General features: G+C 31.6%; 4 protein-coding genes across 12 annotated transcripts; 3 read left to right on the top strand and 1 right to left on the bottom strand.

The window, feature by feature from the left end:
- Positions 1-10: 10 nt before the first annotated feature.
- On the bottom strand, positions 11-2628 carry LOC114162348 (putative cyclin-A3-1). The gene is made up of 8 exons (XM_028046205.2): positions 2284-2628; positions 1949-2181; positions 1778-1853; positions 1579-1655; positions 1465-1498; positions 1227-1376; positions 1006-1140; positions 11-922 (listed from the first exon to the last, which is right to left on the bottom strand). Exons 1-8 carry the CDS (start codon positions 2548-2550, stop codon positions 857-859), a joined length of 1038 nt encoding a protein of 345 aa, XP_027902006.1. The 5' UTR covers positions 2551-2628; the 3' UTR covers positions 11-856.
- A 1473-nt stretch (positions 2629-4101) lies between these two features.
- On the top strand, positions 4102-7239 carry LOC114162669 (DNA-directed RNA polymerases II, IV and V subunit 8B-like). The gene is made up of 5 exons (XM_028046623.2): positions 4102-4239; positions 5049-5187; positions 5780-5913; positions 6528-6622; positions 6935-7239. The coding sequence occupies exons 2-5, from the start codon at positions 5094-5096 to the stop codon at positions 7050-7052; spliced, it is 441 nt and encodes a 146-aa protein (XP_027902424.1). The 5' UTR covers positions 4102-4239; positions 5049-5093; the 3' UTR covers positions 7053-7239.
- An 849-nt stretch (positions 7240-8088) lies between these two features.
- On the top strand, positions 8089-12421 carry LOC114162616 (RING/U-box superfamily protein). Of its 8 annotated transcripts, none has more exons than XM_028046564.2 (9): positions 8089-8477; positions 8572-8798; positions 8916-8991; positions 9071-9148; positions 9719-9939; positions 10032-10098; positions 10186-10519; positions 10597-10651; positions 12095-12421. In XM_028046564.2, the coding sequence occupies exons 1-9, from the start codon at positions 8381-8383 to the stop codon at positions 12146-12148; spliced, it is 1209 nt and encodes a 402-aa protein (XP_027902365.1). In that variant the 5' UTR covers positions 8089-8380; the 3' UTR covers positions 12149-12421. The 8 variants fall into 8 exon arrangements, with proteins under 8 accessions (XP_027902365.1, XP_027902367.1, XP_027902366.1 ...); XM_028046566.2 differs by having other exon boundaries at positions 8090-8477; positions 8892-8991; positions 9824-9939; XM_028046565.2 differs by having other exon boundaries at positions 8093-8481; positions 8892-8991.
- A 2438-nt stretch (positions 12422-14859) lies between these two features.
- On the top strand, positions 14860-18766 carry LOC114163979 (metal transporter Nramp2-like). Of its 2 annotated transcripts, none has more exons than XM_085667060.1 (4): positions 14860-15671; positions 16191-16327; positions 16487-17139; positions 18081-18766. In XM_085667060.1, exons 1-4 carry the CDS (start codon positions 15100-15102, stop codon positions 18099-18101), a joined length of 1383 nt encoding a protein of 460 aa, XP_085523186.1. In that variant the 5' UTR covers positions 14860-15099; the 3' UTR covers positions 18102-18766. The 2 variants fall into 2 exon arrangements, with proteins under 2 accessions (XP_085523186.1, XP_027904202.2); XM_028048401.2 differs by having other exon boundaries at positions 14884-15671; positions 18023-18766.
- The last annotated feature ends 3939 nt before the right edge of the window (positions 18767-22705 follow it).

Raw genomic sequence — 22705 nt, 5'->3', positions numbered from 1 at the left:
TACACTAGTATAACTTTTTAAATACTATCAACTAACAAAAATTAAAAGCCATTCTTTTTAACAAAATATTTAAAAATAAAACCATTTAAAAATTATACATATGTATTTCCTTCACATCTCTAGAAATTTCAACACCTTCCCCTTTGGTCTTCCTTAATTTCAGTGATTACATATTAATCTCCAATGTACAAAACTTCTACCATCCTCTTCGTATTCTGCTTAGAACTGCTGCTTTCTTGATTGAATTGCCGTCTTCCTCGATATTGCAACCATCATCATGTGAATCAGTGATGTGAGGCAAGATCTCAAATTCCTCTTTCACATACGACTTTGTTCAAATCTTTCAAAATTCAGAGGAATTTTTCATTAAGACAAACTCATATGTCCATTACCGGATACTTCACCTGAGAGTTCTCTTGGATGAACTTGTGAATTTTACTCCTTATTGAACCAGAATTACAACAATAATACACGCAACTGTGTCCAGTAGTATCCAGATCATGAATTTGCACATTTGATTCTTAAAGGCTCAGTGATAACAATGCACATAAAAGTTTTGCATCTTGTTAATCGACCCATCACATTTTTCCTTGATGATTCAGGCAAAGGTGACTGAACAGTGGTACCTAAACTTATCCTATTGCTCTTCCAGATCATATATACAAATCTTACTAATGTATTTTCTAAGAAAGGACATCAAAATAATGGCCAAACAAACCAACCTTTGGACACATGCCATATCAAGTAACATTTAACAGATACCAACTTCCATCAAATTAAATCACTATACAAAAATGATATCTTTTCTGATTGAGTTTTTTTTCTTTTTCTTTTTTATGAAGGAACTCCCACGGCATCACTGAGTTTCAAAGTAATGTCTTGGTATATGCGGAGGAGAAGGCAATCTTGCTACAAACTTGAACTGTTCCAGCAGAAAATTTCAAGTCACTCAATTTGTTCAAATCATAATTGAAGTATATCATAATAAATGAAAAAGATAAGTACCTTGTGGTGCTTGTATTTCTCCCTAACAGCTTTGAAAGACGCTGCCTTTCTTGAAAAATACAAGTCATGCAAGATGAGAACACACTCTTTCAGTTCAACTGGTTGGTAACCAGAACATCCAGACAATGAAGAACTCTGCAAAAGGTTCTCAACATTTAATCCCTTAGAACACAATTAACATTTTATACTTCTAAAATGACACTATAACATTAGACATTTACCCAAGGATGGACTTCAGGAGCAATGATAAACCTGGCAAGAAATACAGCTGAAGCTGCCACAATGGAAGGCAAAATTTTCAAGCAATCATAGTCCAACAAACTTAGGTCTGCAAGATAGCAGCTTAGAAATTCAAACTGTAAATTTGAAGCCTGGAAACAATAAGATAACGACAATTAGTAACAACACAATAAAGCTTTCAAGAGAATGAAAAATAATAAGTAGAACTATTTAACTCACCTTTTGGTTATCACAAGCAACATTAATAAACCTCCTGAAACAATGAGAACACTCAATGTTATTTCAATAAAAGCTAAATATTCATATTTACATTTAAAGTGTATATCCCCTTACCTTAGAAAGGTATTCACAGTAGGATTTCCCATCTCAAACTTTAGAGACTTGAGTATGTCAGCTTCCATCTTTACAACCTATATATTACCAGCACCCATGTAACTAGAGTAAGGGTAAAATAAAGATCACAAAAAATGAAAAATAATGACATAATTTGGTATTATCAATAACAGATAAAAGAGACAGTTAAGGAATTTACCTCTTTCTTGTGGTATGTGTTATCAGTAATGTTGCAAAAAGCAACAACACGCGGTGGGTCAACTTCCTCGTACTTTCTGAATAAAAAAATGAATGCAAATGTGATGTTTAAACAATTCAAATTGAACATTTGTTGCAAACTTCAAAAACTAACAAGGAAATGATGTCTTACGCAGCAATTAGCATGGAAGAAACACCCAGTAATTGAAGTTTTGACTTGCTAACAGGATTCACTGATAAAAATCTATCTATGTATGAAACAGAGAGATGAAGGGTATCGGAGTGAAGCTTGTACTCTTCAGCTACCTCCACTAGCCAATCCACCAATATTGCCCTCATGATTACAGTAACTTCTCTCTGAACTTTTTCAATGTAATCAACCATTGGTCTCCTCTTCCTCTGCATCTGAAAATCAGAAATTCAGAATTTGAAACAGACATCCAAGATCACCAAGTTGTCAGCTTGGGCAAAATTAAAACTTTAAAGACATTGATGAATGAGAATTACCTCCATATCATGAAGATACTCATAGATGTCGGAAACATAAGGTTGATCAATCTGGGAAGAAGAGGGAATGGACTCTGTGGGAGATGGTTTCTTCAAATTCGGATTCTTCCTACATTGCAGTTTCTGTTTGCGTTGATTTTGAGTTGCAGTCGGAAGATTTGAAAGTTCACCCAGCACAACACGCTGCCTTTTGGGATGTTGTTTTTCGACCACTACCATGGGAGCAGCAGCGGTTGCCTTTCTCTTTGCAGCTGCACGCGTCTCCATCTCGTTTCTTGTGTGTTGTTATTTTGGAGAACAGAAGAAAGAAAGAAGATGAAGATGGGGTGCTGGGTAAGGAAGAGATAGAGCCATAATGTTTATTTATATATGATGGGTAGACAAAACAAAGAGCGGGTTTTCAAATGAAAACCAAAATGATTTGGTGTGTCTGAAAATTTGAGGATTTTCACTTTGGTTCTAAATTCAAACATGTAGTTTTACTTGGACAAATGTTTTGAATTGAAAGTAAAAAATTCCCTGTGGCGCGCAACCGGGGAAGGCGGGCTTCTTTTCCGCGGAAGCCATATGAATAAAAAGTTCAGTATTTTTTTAGGCGCTAACCTAAATTATTTAATTATTTCATTTAATATATAGTAAGAGAATGTGACAGAATAACTTTGTTTTCATTTTTATTTGTTTTTTCAATCTTTATAAATTAACAAACTTTTCTTAGTCCCTGTGTTCCATAGTCATAGCCCCATTGTCTAGGTACCAATTTATTTTTATTATAAAATATTTTGTGTGTATATTTTTGTATGAAAACATTTAAAGTTATAATATATAGGTAGAAGGCTATGGATATAAAATATTTTCTTAATGACAAAGATAACGAGATCAAATTATATTTAATTCTTTAAAAACTATAAAAAAATCAAATTTTAAATTTCACATGATGTAATTTATTTATAATTATAAATTATATTTTTTCTTTTTATAACAGCTTTTAATACATGCATTAGTTACCATTTTTTTATTAATATATCTATTTTATTGTTTTATATTTTAAAATTTATAATTATTGTTTTATATTTAATTAACTGTTTATAATATTATAATATATATTTTATAACTATATATATATATAATATTTTTTTCATAATTAATTATTTTTAATTTATATTTTATAATATAATTATTTATTCATTTTATAAAAAATAATTATTATTTTTATATTAATTTCATAAAATTATACTAACAATTACTTTTTTATTCCTTCATTAATTATTCTTTTTTAAAAAGTATTGTATTTTATTTTTAATAAATATAAATTTATTTTAAATATTAACTTAATAATATTACAATATTACATTATAATTATCTACAGATATCATTAATTATTAGCATAATACTGTACATATCTAAAGAATATTTATATGTAAGCGAGATAGCGATAGTTTACATTAATAAATTATAAAAAATATTTATTTCATAATTATTTTTATAAATTTAATCATATTTTTTATTTAAGAATTACAGTAAAAATTATTTTGTTTTTTTCTGTTATCATGAAAATAAACACGTAACACATATAATAAAAATAAAGCATATTATCACACTTTTTAAACCTAAAATCAGATTTAAAATAAAAGATAAAACATATTTTAAATGAACAAATAAAAAAAATAAAATAAATTGAACAACTGAAAAAGGTAAATATATTTTAAGTGAACAATATAAAAAAGAATAAAATAAAATAAACAACTGAAAAAGGTAAATATATTTTAATTTTATAGATACAAAATATTTTAAGTGAAGATTTTTTTATTTTAGCTTTCTCTCTAGCAAAAAGAGTCTAGTTGAAAATCTGTATATCTTGCCCTCACTCAACCTTTTTCTTCTTTCACAACCGCTGTTGCCTCGGGTAGCCGCCGCTTATTGAACCTGCGGATAACTAAGACAGTTATTCTATTCTTGGTTGGTCTCACCTACTCAATCACTCTCTATTCCATTTCGATTATTGTTTTTGTGGTTTTTTAAAGGGTCTCTGTAAATTTTCTTTTGAACCAAAGAGGCTGAACCTCTGAATGGGATTTTGTTATTAGTCTGTGTAAAACAACTTTCTATTAAGAAATTGTATGTTTGAATTCGAATCTTATGCTGTGACATCACAACTGTGATTTTTTTTTTTTCATTTGTTTTAAAGTGACATTTATGTTGCTTTAATGCATAACTGTAAAAATATTTTAGTAGGAGCATATAGGATCATAAGATCATCCCCAGGTCAGGAGTTTTTACCACTCCTTGTCCTATATAGAATCCCTTGACGCCTTTATGCACAAGTCAGATGGATTCTAAAAAGCACAATTCAAGAACCTCATTTGTAGTTTTTTTCAATTTCAAAAGTTATCTTTATAACAACTGTTTCACTATATTTTATGTTATTTGTTGAGAGAGCAAAAATTGGAGAAAACTGGAGAGTGGTGATAAACCATAATGCCTTGTATTCATATCTGTAATTAGGATTTAATTATCATACTGGTTTGGAAGTTGGAAGATTAAATTTTTGGGATGTTGCAATTTGTAATTGTTGAAGTGTTTTACTATTTTTCTTGAATGGTCTAATCAGACCTTGACATATGAAATATTGTGACGAGATGCCACGAGGTTGAATATCACAGTAGTGCCATTGTGGTTTTTCTAATGCTTATACATCTAAATTTTCTTTTAGGCATACATAAAGATGCTCTTCCTTTGAATTCTAGTGCTAATCTCAATATGTTCAGTGTCAGGCTACTGCTCTGCTCTTGAGTTTGGATAACTGAAACTAAATGGCTTTGAAGGAAGAGAAGATGAATGAACTTCTTTTTGATGATATTTTCATGGTTGAGACTCTAGATCCGGATGGTAAAAAGTATGACAAGGGTATGGACACCTTTTATTTCTTTGTATCATTTCATTTTCATGTTTTTAAAGATGAAATTGCTGTATGATTTTGAACTTGAAAAGTTGTCTCAACAAGAATCATTGATTATTAGAAACTATGGCTCTATTCTGTTTATGTTAGCACTGCAGTAGTTTTGGCTAGAACATTATTCTTATTATTTTCCAAAATCATTATGGGTTTTCAGATAGATAAATAAAATGCTAGGTTCTATTTTTTTTTTAGAAGTTTTAATATATGAAACAAACCATATTGAACTGAGGTCTTTTCAGAAAATTAAGGAGAATAAAATTTTGCTTTGGCTCCAACAGTAAAGCTCACCTACTAACAAATGATTATGAACCGGGTACAAGTGGAGAATTTAATTATGAAAACATTGGTATTCAGGTTATGGCAGACCATGATAGAGCTTTGCAATAATTTTATACTTTAGTTGTTACTTTAGGTGGATAGTAGGCCTATGTTATTACCTAGTTTTATTAGTTGACAAACTTATTTGATCTTATGTTATGAATAATATTTGCTAGACAAAGTTCTTTTAGCATTTACAGTATCGTAGCTATCTTTTTGCAGTTTCTCGGATTGTGGCACGGAGTGAGAAGCGTGATATGTACATGCTTCTAGATGTAAATACAGAGATTTATCCTATGAAGGAAAAAGAAAGATTCTTAATGGCTTTGTCTCCTTCACTTGTTTTGAATACTAAGGTAAACTAATTCATTTACAGTTCGGTGTGCTTAACTGTGGTTTTAGACAATATGAACTAGTTCTCTTTACTCAACAATTTATTTAAACCTCTTCCATAATCCAACTCTTATTTAGGCTTTGTTTTTTGCCTGATCATTTTGTGGACTTAGCCACAATTTGGCTCATTGTCACTCAGTTACGTATATTATGGGATGGCACTGTCTGATGGTGCTAACTAAACAACATGAACTGGTTAGGGTAGATTCAAACGAAAAGGCACCGAGTTAAATTAAATTAAATGCCTTCCATACTTTGAAAATACAAGTCATGTTGTAGTTGAATGTGGAGAAAGGTCCACAAAGTGACTGTTGAAAGTCATCTGCGTGCAAATGCACTTACTTAGAAACTGGAACAAATAGTTGTAACGCCTGTATGGTATTAAACAAATTATAGATGGTTAATGATTAGTGTCAGAATAAACAAAGAGAAATTTAGCAGTGTGTTTCAATCTTTAACTACCATATTACGGTAATATGTAAGTATGTGAAAGGTATCTGTTAAATTAAATTCAATGATTTATATTTGTCACCAAAGTAGTGAATACTGGCCTCACACTGAATTGATCTTTGTCCAGGATGGCTCGGTGTCAATTCAAGACAAGTTTGAATACATCATGCATGGAAGGCTGTATAATATTGAGGGATGTTCAAAACCTGAGGAGCTTGAAGTGTACGTACATTTTTTCCATATTGGTGTTTTACTCTTTTTGTTCTTGTTAAAAGTATCATTTGGGGATCTAGGATGTTCAATCAAATCGTGTTTTACATCAAATTGAATTAGCAGAGAAATAGTTTAGTTGCATATTTGTAAGCGCTATGTTTGTCTAATTATTTCATGGAGTTTGATTAGAATGTTATTTACATTTTACTTAATGGAATCTCGTATCTTTGCAAACACAGTATGATGGCGCATATTTTTCTTTCTTTCATAGTCCTACAGATTGGTCAATTCTTCAACCAAGTTTTTTTTTTCTTGCACCAGGGAGGTATATGCATCATTTGGCGGACTTCAGATGATGCTGAGAGGACATGCTTCTCATTGTGTTAAGTTTGCTGTTGATAAGAACTTGTTCTTACTAATAAGGAAGATTGGAAGTTGAAACTGATGGTGCTGTGGCCTGAAAAAGAAAGAGACCCTAACATGTTTTACTGAATTATTTTTTATATTGTATAAGTAATTTGCAAGAACTATGTTTTTAGTGTTTCTCTAAAGTTTTTTTTTTCATATTAAATGTGTTTGAGATCATTGCAAAATTATATTATTTCAATGATTAATTATTCTTATAATCGATTATAATCAGAATAAGTTTTTATTTTGTGTCAACATTTTATTAATATAGAATTTTGTGCATATAATTATATGAATTAACTTTCAAAAGTTTTACCTAGGTGGATAGAAATAATCACGGAGTCATGTTAATTTTTAAATGGTTATTATAATCATGGAGTCATATTATTTTCACTAATGATATTTTCACATTTGTTACTCTTTCTTTTGGTAGAGTTATTATTCAAAAATTTTATATTACATGAATTTTTTTACAAATTTGTTAAAATAAATTGTAAGAAAATATATATTTTTTTAAGAATTTAAATTGGTAGATAATTTTTTCATGGATAATTATTTTTTATAAAATTATAAAATTTGTAAGTATTATTTACAAAATTTGTTGCGAAAAGAATTTTATACAAATTATTTTAAAAAAAAGATAAGTAATTTTTTACAATTTTTTTTTACAGTAAAATTTATTTGTATTTTCAACAATAAAAAAATTTAAAACAAAATCGGTAAAAAATGAGTTTGTTCAGAAAACATAGACAGGTGAAATTACCAACCCTTGTTGCCAGTCTACACAAAATAGTTATTCCCTTTTTGTTCTTGTAGAAATGTTTGTCTTATTCTATCTTTTATATATTTTTCATAGACACGGTCTTTTTACTTGCTTTTAAACCTTTTCACTGCAAAACCCAAATATTTTGTTTCTTGTACTATAATATATATTGGCGTTTCTTTTTCTTCTTCAGCTTTTAACTTTTACATCATCTGTCAATCATATCTCAATTATAGGTTTCTCCGCCTTATCTGCATATCAGCGTGTGTTTTCATTTTTCCTGTTTGCACGTAAAAGACATGTATTTTGTTTGTCGTCACGGTTACTATCAGTTTGTACTGTTACTTAAAATCTTTGTCAGTCAGTGTTTAGCGTTTGATTGTGTTTACCCTTGAAGAAGAATATTAATAAAAGAAATGCAGAATTGAAGTAGTTGATGTGGAAAGTAATTAAAGTTATAGTAAGTAGCACCTAACGTTCAACATGCATGCCTGATACCAGCAATTCAAAGACCAGCCAATCACTCGCACCACACCTAACGTTTAGCTTCATAAAAGAACAGGCAAACCTCAATGGTGCTATCTTGAATTTTATCAATGGCTCTGTTACATCCACCCACGCGCACTGCACCATCTCAGACTCACCGCTGGCAACATGCGTGGATGCTGCCTCCTCTCGCCATTTGGATTTCTGGCATGTAATTTTTTCATCTTCTTTATGCTTCCCTCACTCCTTTCATCACTCTTTCTCACGCATTGCCTTTTTTTTTTTTTTTTCTGTTTTGCAGTTTCAGCCACACTCCGTTATGGATATTACGGGGATTCCCTTATCTTGCTTGGTCCCGTCTCATCCCGTTTGATTACAACCAGTTCTGTTTTTGTGAAGCAGCTTCAAGTGTCAACCAAGGACAAAAATCAAGTCTTTATTCACACTTTCAATAAGAAGCCCCAGTTGAGCTCCCAAACTAATTGGACGGCGTCGGATTTTTTCCTCGTTGAACCGTATAAAAACAAGGTAAACATTGTTACAAGGTTTGGTTTGGTTTGGTTTGTTCTGAAGCAATCACCCAGAAGAATGTCTTTGAAGAAATTGACTTTTCAACTTCAGGTGATTTCTCTGTGGTTAAATCAGGGTTCCACCATCCGTATTAGGTGGGAAGAACATACTACTACTGGTTTGGATAAGCTACATGGGATGGTGGTTAAAGGTCATGCCTGTCTCTCTTTTTATACATTATTTTTAGTATGAATTTCAGGTTTGCCTGAAGAATCATTCTTATTTCGCAGGAGACATGAAGTTTGAACAACTACAGAATTCACAGCCGACCTTCCTCAATGCAATTTCTCTTCGAGAGACTGTTAATGGTAATTGATTACAGAATTAGCTGTCTTAGCAGAAAATTGGGTCAAAAACTTCTTTAGTGCTATATTTTTTATCATGATATCAAAATTCTCTTCTACTTATATACACTATTTCATATTTATAATTAACGTGACATTCTTAACCTACTCTATTATTGACAAAGATTGTTCATTTGAGTTATTTGATAACCTGTTTGTTAAGTTTAACAATTATTAAGGCAAACTTTTACATCATCTTAAAATTTAACTCAACATTAAAAACTAATTTAAAAGAAGATAGTTGACTCTCATTTACCATACTATTTAGTCATATTACTAGTCAACTAGAATCGGCAAATACTTACTGTTTCATTATAAGTTGCTCCTCTCTTGTCATGATTTTATTATAAAGAACCAATCCTTTTTTAGAAAGCTTACGACCATCATTATTTCTTTCAATCAAGAAATTGTTACCAATTAAACAGCAATATGTCCAATTCTATTTTCTAGTGTTTCGCCCAATTATCTCTGATTTGCTAAGTATATGAAAATTTTGAAAGAGGAGGGCATTTTGATTTTTGTGGACATTGCTAGGCAAAGAAGCTGAATACTTGGTTGAGGAAGATGATAGATACCACATTGGGGTTCTAAACATGAATGCAAAGAACATATTCTTGACTATGGAAGTTAATGTTTCAGCAAAGGTATATGATACCACCAAAGCCAAGAAGATGTGCTCCACTGAAAATGGACCTTGTAGGCTCAGTGTTTTCTTCCCAGAAACTCATTATATTATTCTTACGGCAGCCGACAATGTAAGGCTCAAGAAACCTTGTCTGACTCATTTAACTTTGGAGATCTTCACCGAAGTAATTCAAAAATACATTGTTACGTCGATTGGTTACAGGGAGAAGGGATATCGTATGTTGAAATTTCTTTAGTGGCCCGTGTGTTTGTCTACATATTACTTCTAGGTACAATGATTAAAATTTCTGTTCTGAATCCTTTGGTCGAACTATATATACTTTTTGTTGCTAAAGATGCCGCATTTTTGCGTGTAGGAGTTATTGCGATTGTTGTTTTTCTGATTCTGAAAGTCCTTGGAGTTTATGATGATGCTGAGCAGCATAGTCATGTTACAATCGATGTTACATACAGAACAAGTAATGTGGTTGCAACACACACCGAAACTGAACCATTGATGCGAGTGGAGGAAAATCGAATGTCATATGGAACAAATGCAAAAGATGATGAACAAAATTCAGGAACGTATAGTAGCTCTTCGTCAGAGGAGTTATATGATGAAAAATTATGTTGCATTTGTTATGATGAACAACGCAACAGCTTCTTTGTTCCTTGTGGACACTGTGCCACATGCTATGACTGTGCACAGAGGTACTCACTACTGAATATTTTCATAGGTTTCAGTTTATACAAATTTAAGGAGATTCACATTTGAGTGCATTTTGCAGGATTGTCGATGGGGAGAGCAAAGTGTGTCCTATATGCCGAAGGCTTATTCACAAAGTAAGAAGATTGTTTATCATTTAGGCTTACAGACATGTGTCTTTTAGTGATTTGATTTGAGGGATCATGTAGATAGTTGGGAAAATTTGGTTGGGAATTAGACTTTGGGAGTGGGTTTTGTGAAGAGATTGAATGATGTTATTTTCTATTTTTTGCTTGAAGCTGCAGGGGAAATGGGTAACTATCGTTTCGGCATAACTAAGCAACCAAAAAAATGTACTTTTCTTATATATTCTTTCCATATTTTCGGCATAAGTTCACACAGATAAATTTGTTCTTACCCGTAACTGACACTTATATTTAACAAAATATGCTACTTCTCAACAACAATGCTTTTTTACTATATAAAAAGTCTGTATTTTTTTCTTGGTCCAACCATGAATAGCTTTGCGTTTGTTTGTTACAATTATGAACTAAAAGCTGTACTTTTATTCCCTTAAACTATTTAAAAGCATTTTTGTAAAAGAAATTTCTGAGAATAAAGGAACTCCGAGTCACTTCCAAGACAGATTTTTGTTCGGATTTGGCATCAGCTCAGTATTCCCTGCGAACTAATATCATTTTTAGTGAGCAGTAATTCATGAGTGAGGGCACGAATTTATCTATATCGAGCATGATATAGCTTATTCCGCCATAAAAAGCTTTTGTCAATTTTCTTTCAAAATCAAAGTCTATCACTTTGTATAGAAATATTCTACCCTATGATATAGTCCTGGCCCTTGAAGTCATTTTGTGTTGAAAGTTGTATACTCACTCTTCCATGTTGTCCTGATACTTTATCGGAATCCTCTGCAATAAACTGTTAAGCTGAAATTTACCAAAACATTGTTTGTCAGATTGCTGGAGCCACCATGGTACATAAACCACAACTAGTTTTATGACTTGGGAACAGTGGTTTGACCCAAAAACTATTAACCTTGTATCAGTTTGTGGCCACAGCCAAGAGATAGCTAGTGATAGGAAATGAATGATTATAACATGTTTCGAATTAAGGATAGAAAGTTCACACCTATTCGTGGAATTTTAATCTTCAATCTCCAAAGAAATATTCCGAGGATAAAGTGTATGGAGTGGTTTGCCAAAAGGGTCTACAAAGGAAACTAGTTGAGTGGCTTCAAATGGTGATGCAACTGTTCACATGGACTATTGCATGCCAATTTTTCACTTCAGTCGTTCTTTCACCTTTCAATGACTCCAACATGGTTCTGAGTGGAAAACAGATGTCATGTTTCTCTCTTGCAGTCTGACACAAACCCTCTTAACTCATAATACTCTCACATCATGAGAGTAACAAAAATTCTGGTGTAGATTTTCTGAGCTTGCAGGTGAATAAAAGCACGGGTACATAATAGAGAATCAGAAAAGGGAACCGGTGAAAGTGTATGAGGATGGCCCCCACTTGGCTTTTTCATCAAAATCTGATGGCTGGTGTTATGGTTGCAGATGCTACAATACAAGCTACAGACAAAACCGCCAAAATCAAAACTTTATGTGTAATGGTTGGAGTTGGACTTTCGATCTTCTTCCACAAAGAACACCTGTTCTATGGATTATTGTTGAGACATGAGTTTCAGACAACCATAAAATGCTCAGTATCAACTAGGGAAGACTGTATTTTCAGTTCATCACACTGTTTTACCTTTTGGAATTGTCTTCTTTAAACAGTATTGTGGCAAGAGACAACACTACACTACAATGCCACCATATTTTGGCTCCCCCAATGTTATATCTATATAATTAAAAGTTATAATTACTCTTTTCTTCTCCTAAGTTTTTTGATTTAGTTTAATTTGGTTTCCACATTTTTTTTTCAATCTAGTATCTCAATTATTTAAAAGAGTTTAATTTGATCTCTCCGTTAAGTTGAAGTTAACACAGTCATCAAAACACGTGTCAAGCTGTAAAATTTTTTAATTTTAATTATTTTTTAAATTTACAATTTGTTACATGTCAGTTACTGTCGTGACAGTTTACAGTCATGACAGTGATAAAATTTGTTTTTAATTTAGTCTTTTATTAAAATTTTTGATTCAATTTAGTATCCAATTCTTTAAAATCATCTAATTTTGTCTTGTCCAATTTGAGACTAAATTAATAAATAAGTTTAATTATAACTTATATACATATTAAAATAATTGTTTTGAATTTATACATCAAATCACACACCTAAATATTTAAATTATCTTACTTTTTAAGTGTAGAAAATGATAAAAGGAAAACAAGTTTTACTCCTACCACGTGGCAGGACAGTAACTTGATACATGACAAATTATAATTAAAAAAAATTAAAATTAAAAAAAAAATAAAAAAATTCAATAGCTTGACACGTGTCTTGTACGGACACGATGTTAACTCCAACCTAACGAAGATGATCAAATTGAACCCTTTGAAATAATTGAGATACTAAATTGAACCAACCAAAAATATAGGACAAAATTGAACTAAAATAAAGAATTAGGAGATCAAATCAGTAATTATACCTAACTAAAATTACTCCAATAAATTTTAGAATATAAATACTTAGTGGTAATATATATATATATATATATATATATATATATATATATATATATATATAATCATATATTTTTGTATAAATTGTTTAGTCAATTTAAAGTATATTTTAACAATTTAAAATATATTAAGATATTTTTTATTTTTTATTTAGTGTTAAAAATTTACTAGATTATATTTTTTAAAGAATAAATGAATAAACCTTGAAAGTTTTTTAAAATATGATAATTTTTTAGATATTGATGGACTTGATTTATTTTTAAAATTAAATATCTTCACGAGAAATTATAAGTTTGAAAAAATATAAATCAATTAACATTCTTATTAATAATATAAAAATAATAGATTATTTTTCAAATACATATATAACTTATAAAATAGTATTAACAATTTGAGTATTAATCACTTTAACAATAAAAAATTTCTCAAGCTTAAGATTAACAATATTTCAAAAAAATGTAATCTTATTATCTATTGAAAAGAAAAAATTAAATAAAATTAATTATAATAATTTAATAAATATTTTATATGAAAAAATTCAAAAAAAAATTATAAATAATATCTCATCTTTTTAAAGTTTATTTTATATATTCCAAATTCTTGAACATCATTCCATTCAAGAAAATACAATTTTCATTTCACGATTGCCACACGCCTTCTAGAGATGTCAGAGATCTCATGGAAGTTTTCATTGTCCTTAAAACACCTCAACCTTATTTTGAAAAGTCCAAAAACACTTTCGAAAGTATTGAAAACTAGTCAATAAATACCTTTTAATAATTTATATAAATGTTAAATACAGTCACATTTTCTTACACCTCAATCCATCAGGGAATAAACACTCTTTTCTAGTATTAGATAAGTCCAATTTTGTTGAAAATCTATTTAAAAAAGTCTATATGTTTCTGACCAATAGAAGAAATTGAAAATTAAGCTCATATTACAGTCTGAGTATAAGAAAAAACTCAGCTAAATGGTAGATTCTGTTAACAGTTTTGAACAAAACTTTATATTATTAACTGCACACATACTTTCCACAAAAAATTACAAAATAGAGTAAATAACTTTCATTCTTATGTATAATTTGAAATATATGGATCTTCTCACAGATTGTATAATAGAAAAATAATATACTATTTTATTTTATTAAATATTAATTTAAAAATACAAAAATATAAATATATAATTATAAAGATCCTAACGTATAATGGATCTTGTTAATAAACTTATCAAAAGATTCTAAAAATTAATATTAGATATTTTTATGTTTATGTTCATGACATGCGAAAGTTTATGAAGATGTAAAATATGAATGACAACAAAGTAATTATATATTAGTTAATTTTTATTTTTTAATCAATGTTTTACGAAGAAATAATGTTCAATAAATAAAAAGTCCAAAATGCTCCTATTAGCTTTCTTAATACCGAACTATTTTAAAAATTATATTATTTATGACAGTAATTTATAATTAAACAACATAAATAATCATTAACAAAAATAATGTCAACAAGGAGACCTGAAGTGCACCATGTTTGGTGGAAAAACCAGAAGTCAGATACGATACGGGACTCGAAGTGTTTGTATAAATTGTAGTAATAACCGCGCACCTGACAAGAGAAGATCAAGATAAAAAACAAAAGAAAAGAATGATGGTGAAATAAATGATCGAACGGCCACAGACGCGAAGATGCAAGAAGAAACGACGAAAATAAACCCTGCAATTGTGACGTGTCGCTACGATGTTAGCTTAATCCGAACGATTGCATCTAGGATCGGAGTAGAGAGTAACTAGCCGCGGGACACATTGCTAGGCCAGACGGTAGATAGATCCGTATAAATAGGTGCGTCGAGTATGCACACGTAGCAGGTAGCAGGCCACCGCGAACTGGCTTCCTCCGTCGCCCGCGCACGCCGGAAAGTTTGATCAGAAAATGAGTGCTCCGTCGCGAGAAGATGGGTCGAAAGAAGAGGAGAAGGACGAGGAGGCGAACCGGCTTCTAGAGGAAGCAGGAGCGGTATCGTCATCATCGGAAGAAGATGTGGCATACGAAGCGGGGGAGAAGATCCTGGTGGCGGATTTCGAGTTTGACACAGTGGACGATGCGACTGTTCCTCCTTTCTCATGGAAGAAGCTGTGGCTCTTCACTGGGCCTGGGTTCTTGATGAGCATAGCTTTTTTGGATCCGGGGAATCTCGAGGGGGATCTCCAGTCTGGGGCCATCGCGGGCTACTCGCTCCTCTGGCTCTTGATGTGGGCCACCGTCATGGGCCTCTTGATCCAGCTTCTGTCCGCCAGGGTCGGGGTCGCCACGGGCCGCCACCTCGCCGAGCTCTGCAGGGATGAGTATCCCCATTGGGCCCGTCTTGTGCTCTGGTTCATGGCCGAGCTGGCCCTGATTGGCGCCGACATTCAAGAGGTCATTGGAAGTGCCATCGCCATCCAAATTCTTAGCCGAGGCGTCCTCCCTCTCTGGGTTGGAGTTCTAATCACTGCTTCCGACTGGTATCCCTCCTTGCTGTTGCTAACTCCTGTGTCATATAACTCATGTTTCGATAGGATTTTTTATATACCTGAAATGCATTTACCTCAAATTTTGGAGAGAGCCTTGCATTCAAAACTAATTTTAGTTGTTGGAAAAAGTTTGATTAATTTTACCCTTTTATCTCGTTTTTCTATTAATACAACTTTATTCAAATTCTTGATCTTTGAACTCCACCAGTCAAGTTTTGAGGTGGTTTTTATGATGTTAAGCGGCTATTTGTTAGGTATTGATTTCATGTTTTTTAATTCTAGTTTTCTTTTTCAAATTAGTTTCTCTACATGTTTATTTTTAATTGATGCATTCACGAGCTCATTTTAGTTGATGGAGGATTTTATTTTATTTTACTCTTGTTACTTTTCTTACAAATTATATGTACCCTTGTTTGTAGTATATTGTTCCCTTTCATTAATTCCTTGCAAGCTTCCCATTTTCTCGTCGGAACGTGTTTTAACTGTGGTATGTTCTCTGTTGTTGAACAGCTTTTTCTTTCTATTTCTCGAGAACTATGGAGTGAGGAAGTTGGAAGCTGCTTTTGCAGTTCTCATTTCTGTTATGGGTCTTTCTTTTGCCTGGATGTTTGCTGATGCAAGACCTAATAGAGAAGAGCTTTTAATGGGTAAATTTCATCTGATGTTGTGGTTGAAATATCACTTTTTTATATGACCCATGTGTTCTTTATTAGCTTGCCCTTCTCACTGGTGTTTCACAAGTTAAAAGATACCTAGCCTTTCATAGTCCATGGATATAATATAACTGTTTTTGTTCCTTTTGATAGGTATTTTGGTTCCGAGACTAAGCTCAAAAACAATTCGTCAAGCTGTGGGTGTTGTGGGTTGTGTCATCATGCCTCACAATGTATTCCTGCATTCTGCTTTGGTTCAATCAAGGAAGGTTGATCCTAATAAGAAAGGTCGGGTACAGGAGGCTCTCAACTACTATTCAATCGAGTCATCAGCTGCACTTTCAGTCTCCTTCATGATCAATCTATTTGTCACAACAGTTTTTGCTAAAGGTTTTTATGGAACAAAGCAGGCAAAAAACATAGGACTGGTCAATGCAGGGCAATATCTTGAAGAAAAGTATGGAGGAGGAGTTTTCCCTATTCTTTATATATGGGGAATTGGGTTATTGGCAGCTGGCCAGAGCAGCACCATCACTGGCACATACGCTGGCCAATTCATAATGGGGGGTTTCCTCAACCTTCGTTTAAAGAAATGGATGAGAGCATTGATCACTCGAAGTTTTGCAATTGTGCCAACTATAATTGTAGCTATAGTTTTTAATAGATCAGAAGCCTCTTTGGACATTTTGAATGAATGGCTCAATGTGCTTCAGTCCATGCAAATTCCCTTTGCTTTGATTCCCCTCCTCACATTGGTCTCCAAAGAGCAGCTCATGGGAACCTTTAGAGTTGGACCTGTTCTTGAGGTTAGTTAATCATCTAACTGTTCTTTCATTTTATTGATTGTTAATTATAAGATCTACCTGAAGCAACTTCCCTCATGGTTCAAAGTTATGTTTCAGTAAGGGAACAAAGGTAAAGCTGTCCAATGTTTTTGGTTTGTGTCTGCAGCTATAAATATATCTTTTTCTGTTGTTAAGGATGGTTGTCCGTCAGGCTTGACAGTCAGTGCCCAATCTGATTGTCAAATCTAAAGTTATTTAAGATGTGTGTTGGTAATTCAATAACAATCTATATCTGTTTGCTGGATAAAACTAGAAATAGATCTGCCAGTTATATTTAAGAGAGTGAAACGTGGTTGATGCCTGATATTTCTCTATAGTTGCTTCTATCCACTTTCTTTTCTTGTTTTTCTTCTTAGGTGCATTTGGTTTCAATGATTTTTATGTGAAGGTGAATTTAAAAATATATTTTAATTCTCCAGTTGAATTTCTGCAACAGAAATGATCAGCAAACATGAATTTAAGTTGCTTCAAGATCTGTTTCTGTGCAGTGTAATGTGGAGATGTTTTAATTTCAGTTCATTCTTCTATAGAAAATTTATACAGCTCCTTGCTTGAGTTCATGGATTCCTAAAGTTTTAAGGAATTGTCTCATAACTGTAAGGAAAAGTATTGCTACATATTGACTTCCATTTACATAAGTATCATATTGAAAATCCTGCACAAGATTTTTTCCTATAAAAGATTCACGTGCTTGTGGGCCTCTTTGTGGGAATTGGGTTGATGAAGAAGTAATTTAAGGAAAAACAATGAGCAAATACCATATTCGTTAAGTATACTGATTTCAAGATTACAAACTCTTCTCTCTTTTTTTCCATACTAAAGTTTACTTATTTTATACTTGTAGAGAGTAGCATGGACTGTTGCTGGACTGATAATAGTGATTAATGGGTATCTATTGTTAGATTTCTTCATTTCTGAGGTGAATGGCGTCATGCTTGGTCTTTTAGCCTGCTCCTGCACGACAGCCTATATTGCGTTCATAGTATATTTGGTTTCTCAGAGCGGTATTCTTCCTTCTGCATGGTTTAATCGTCTTCCCAAGGGATTTTCTTCAACTGGGAATTAACTCAACCAAATTCAGACTTTGATGAAAAATCTGGAAATAGTACAGCAAACTTCTGCTAGACAATTTTGCATGAGTTTTGCTTCATACACCATAGAGATTATAGAGTTTCTCTAACTATGAAACCTGAATTAAAGTGAATACAAGGTCAGGTAGGGAAAAACACTTAGTTTTAACTGCACTTCAATTTTGCAATAGCCTTACAAAGTGTACCTTCCATGTGTATGAAAATGGATATACCTTTCGGATGGAAGACGAGGAGAGAGCATGATTACAACTTGCAGGATAGATTATCGATTTACCGCTCAACATACCTACCATTATTCTTTTTCTAACAAGTTGTGAATTGCTCCATTATTCTTTGATGTATACAGTTTGTATGTAACTTGGAACTGGTACATGTTCCTTTCATGAAGGAACACGGAGTACATTCTACCTGCTGAGAGCACAAAGGTATTAAAACAGCAGACATAAGTTGTAGGGAGTACTCAATAGTAAAATCTGGACTACATTTATTTTCTATTATCTTTATGTTTTCTGGTTAGTTATGATCTCACCTTACTTGAAGGTGCTACTCAGTTGCTGAGGACACACTAGCAAACTGTTAGAGCCTTAATCTGATTAGAGTGTTGTTAATAGGTTAATTTTTAGGTGAAAAAGTAAAAAGATGTCAAACTAATTTGATGAATTACTTGTTAAATTATATGTAAAAGAACTCATTTCTCTTATTGCTATCCATTTTCTGACTCAATTTTGAATTAATATTACTTAGGATAACCATTTCATCATTTTTTTTTCAGTGGTTTCTTCTTTTACTAAATAACTTTAAATCTACCTCAAGACTTTATTTTAGAAAGAGTTAAGCTTGAATTGGCTTGTGTAGTTTCCGAGATTTACGAACAACCCTTGAACACAAAAGATACTTGTTCCCAAGGTGAGAGTACATGCACTTACCTCAAAAGATACCTATTCCCAAGGTGAGAGAGTACATGCACTCACCCGGGACATGAAGAGAAGAATAAGAGAGGTTTTCACTTCGATTGAATTGTTTGATCATCTTTTTGCCTTGACCTTTATTTGTTTAAATTATTTCTAATACACCTCTGAATCCCTAAACTTTGACGTTATGAAAAAAAAAAAAAATTCTTGAAATTGGCGACTCAGTCTGTCGGTGTGTCGGATTTTGTTTGACTATTTTAAGTAGGCCAAAGTCAAATCGACGAATCAGATTAGTCTGTTTTGTCGCCCGTGGTTTTAGCCATGAACTCTCATAGACAAAGATTTTAAAATAATGTAACACAATCTTGTGTCTTTTAATATCATTTAACATCAAATTAATTACACTTGACGGAATGCGAAATGATGGAAATAAGAAAAAAAATGGAGAAATCAAGTTTAATTTGATGAAAAATGAAGGAAAAATTCAAAAAAGTTTAATTTGAAAGTTGTAAGATTATACTCTTGTCCTTGTGGGTAATATTAATTTTAAATAAATTTTAATTGGTTGAAATTAATTTGGAATAAGATGTGAATGAATAATTAAAATAAAAATGTTTTAATTAATAAAATTAATTTAAGTTAAAATATGATTGGCCCAAAATTAATTTAAAATAAAATATAAATGATTAGTTAAATAAAAGATATTTTAATTAATGAAATTAATTTAAAATAAGATGAGAATTGTTTTCACGTGCAAAACTTTATTACAAAATTTTTTAAGAGAGTATTCTTTAATTCCATATTTCATTTCTTGTGCAAAACTTGATTACAAGTCTTTTCAAGAGAGTATTCTTTAATTCCATACTTCATTTCTTATAAGATTTTGATGTGGGTAAAGTTTCTTCTCTAAACCAATTTTACATATTCAAATAAATTGCAAAACTAACACAAGCAATCCGTCCTTATTGATCAATAGTTGCAAATATTTTCTGTCATAAAAAAAAATCTACTCAACTCCACATCACCAATCACAGTAAAATGAGTCATTTTGTTAAAAAAAAAACTTGCAAATATAAGTAAACAACGACACTGTTGAGCCTCTTGGAGATGCAATCATCATCTTTAAACATAAGCACAATGGTATTATTTGAACATACAAAGTTTTCTACGTCCATGGTAGCTCCAACCCTTCTTTCGTGCAATTTGGAAACGCATCGAGTTGGTTCCAAGAACTTCTGAGTCCACCTTCATTACCTTGTTCTCCTGCCATTTTCTTGCAGCTTTAGCTTCACATCTTGATAAAACAACCACATAATAAAAAAAAAGTTTTCCTGTGATTATAAACTTGATTGAATAATCGATTATGAGAATCAAATGATCAACTATCATGCAAGATAATGTGCATTCTATAATTGATTATCTAACCCATAATCGATTAGAACATGCACTTCCAGGACTGCTCTTGGAAAGAGAATTCAGATATTACTGGATTTTTTTTTTATTTGCACTCAAGACACTGTAATCACTTTTTTATTACACATCTTCACTCTCATTTCCTCACACACTACCTGGTCTAAATGTCAATGCCAACCACAAATTAATTTTTGCTAACAATACTAACAGAAATTAAGGTTAGGATTATATAATTCTATAATTTGATAAACAATTAAATATAACAAAACAATAAAATTATTAATTAAAAAAGAGAAATGAATTTTTTTTATAATAAAAATAATATTTACAAATATTTTCCATCTAGTTGTTATCCTATAAAATTAACAATAGTATTAAATTAACAATATATAATAATAATAATAATAATAATAATATTATTATTATTATTATTATTATTATTATTATTATTATTATGTATAAACATTCGTGTACGTTAGAGATAAAATGATTATTAGTAATAATTTTTAACATTGAACAAACTTGAACAATAGTTTTTTTAAAATGATAATTTTTTGTATTTTTTTATAAGTGGTTAATGTTATAGAATTGCAAGCCAGGTTGTTTAAACTATGATAATACTTGTCATTTTAAATTAAAATAATTCTATTTTTATGGTATATGTTTATACATTAAAATCATATGAGAAGATATTTTCCAATATATCTTATACCTCTCCCATCATATTAATCATAATCACGTGCCAAACCCAACAATATTAATGTGTCAAAGTGTAAAAAAGCAAATCAAGTTTTAGAGAACCTGAGAAGAGGATAGAAGTACTGTGACAAAATTTTAATTATTTTAAATATAAAAAAATCTAGAAAACGATACAAGAGCAATTGTAGTTTTTAAAAAGAGAACACTTTAATATTTTAATAATAAAAAGTTAAAACTATACAAAAAAATTATTAATTAAAGTTCATTTTATAAAACCTTATCTCTAAACTTTATTTTTAAACTTTAAATCTATCCTCTTTATAGATTTATGATCCCAATTTTCATCTTTTCGATGATGAAAGGCGTAGAAGTGTCGAAGAACTCTACATATCTAGTCAATAAAAAGAAAGAAAGAGTAAATTCACTTTTTATCTCTTTTTAGGTTGTTTTGCATTTTAAGTTGGCAGGGATATTATGCATGTGATTCAAATATGCTAAAAGCAAATCTTTGTTGTTATGTGATCATGATAATATGTTTAGATTGTTAATCAGGGTTTTATGTGTATAGTTTGGTCAGCCTGTGAGGAATAAAGTTCTAAATAAAATTTGAGTAATAAGACAATTTTAACCAATGTAAGAGAAGTTAGTGTTAATTGTTGTGTTTTTTACTTGTTGATAGATTTTATGATTGTGTTGGTATGAATTAATTGAAAAAATAAATGAAATTAATGGTTGGATTGAATATGTAAAAGTTTGATTTGATTTCTTTGTTACGAAATTGAATGTTTGTTCAAATTGTGAATTGTCACTAATGCAGAAAAAACCTATTACATCAATTATTTTGGGCTTATTACATCGGTCTCCGGATCCGATATAATATATAATATTTGTAACATATAAGGACATATTCTATTTGCGCTGAAGTAAAAGATATATATTGAGCCAATTGTACAAGTTGAATTGTCTTGTTCTCTTAGAATGGTGATATGGAGTAAAAGCTCTCGGGCACCACTTTGAAATGGCTAAGTCAGTGAGTTCCAATTGCCATTGCGTTGGGCACCACTTTGAGACCTACAGGTTCTTACATGACAGTGAGTTCCAATGCTCTGAAGTGTTGGGCGCCACGTTCAGACCATTGGATGCTCACTTGACACAGACTCCAGGGCTAGTTATCATTGGGCGTTGCTCAAAAACCACTGGGCACCATGAATTTAAATTCCAAAGAGTTCTAAGGCATGAGACATTGGACATTGGCTTCACTGCTTCGCCGTTGGGCACAAGAGTTCATCGTTGAGTAGAAAACCTCAAACCGTTGGACACAAGGTTGACTTTTCTCCCACTGAGTTCTCTACTTGGGTATGGTTGGGTGCTCTTGGAGTAATGCTGAGCAGTATGTATTTATTTATTCTTAAT

Source organism: Vigna unguiculata, chromosome 9, assembly GCF_037176805.1.
Source record: "Vigna unguiculata cultivar grain cowpea cultivar isolate G323 ecotype 2 chromosome 9, ASM3717680v1, whole genome shotgun sequence".
Classification (NCBI taxonomy): Eukaryota; Viridiplantae; Streptophyta; class Magnoliopsida; order Fabales; family Fabaceae; genus Vigna; species Vigna unguiculata.
This window is presented reverse-complemented; position numbering and strand designations above follow the sequence as displayed.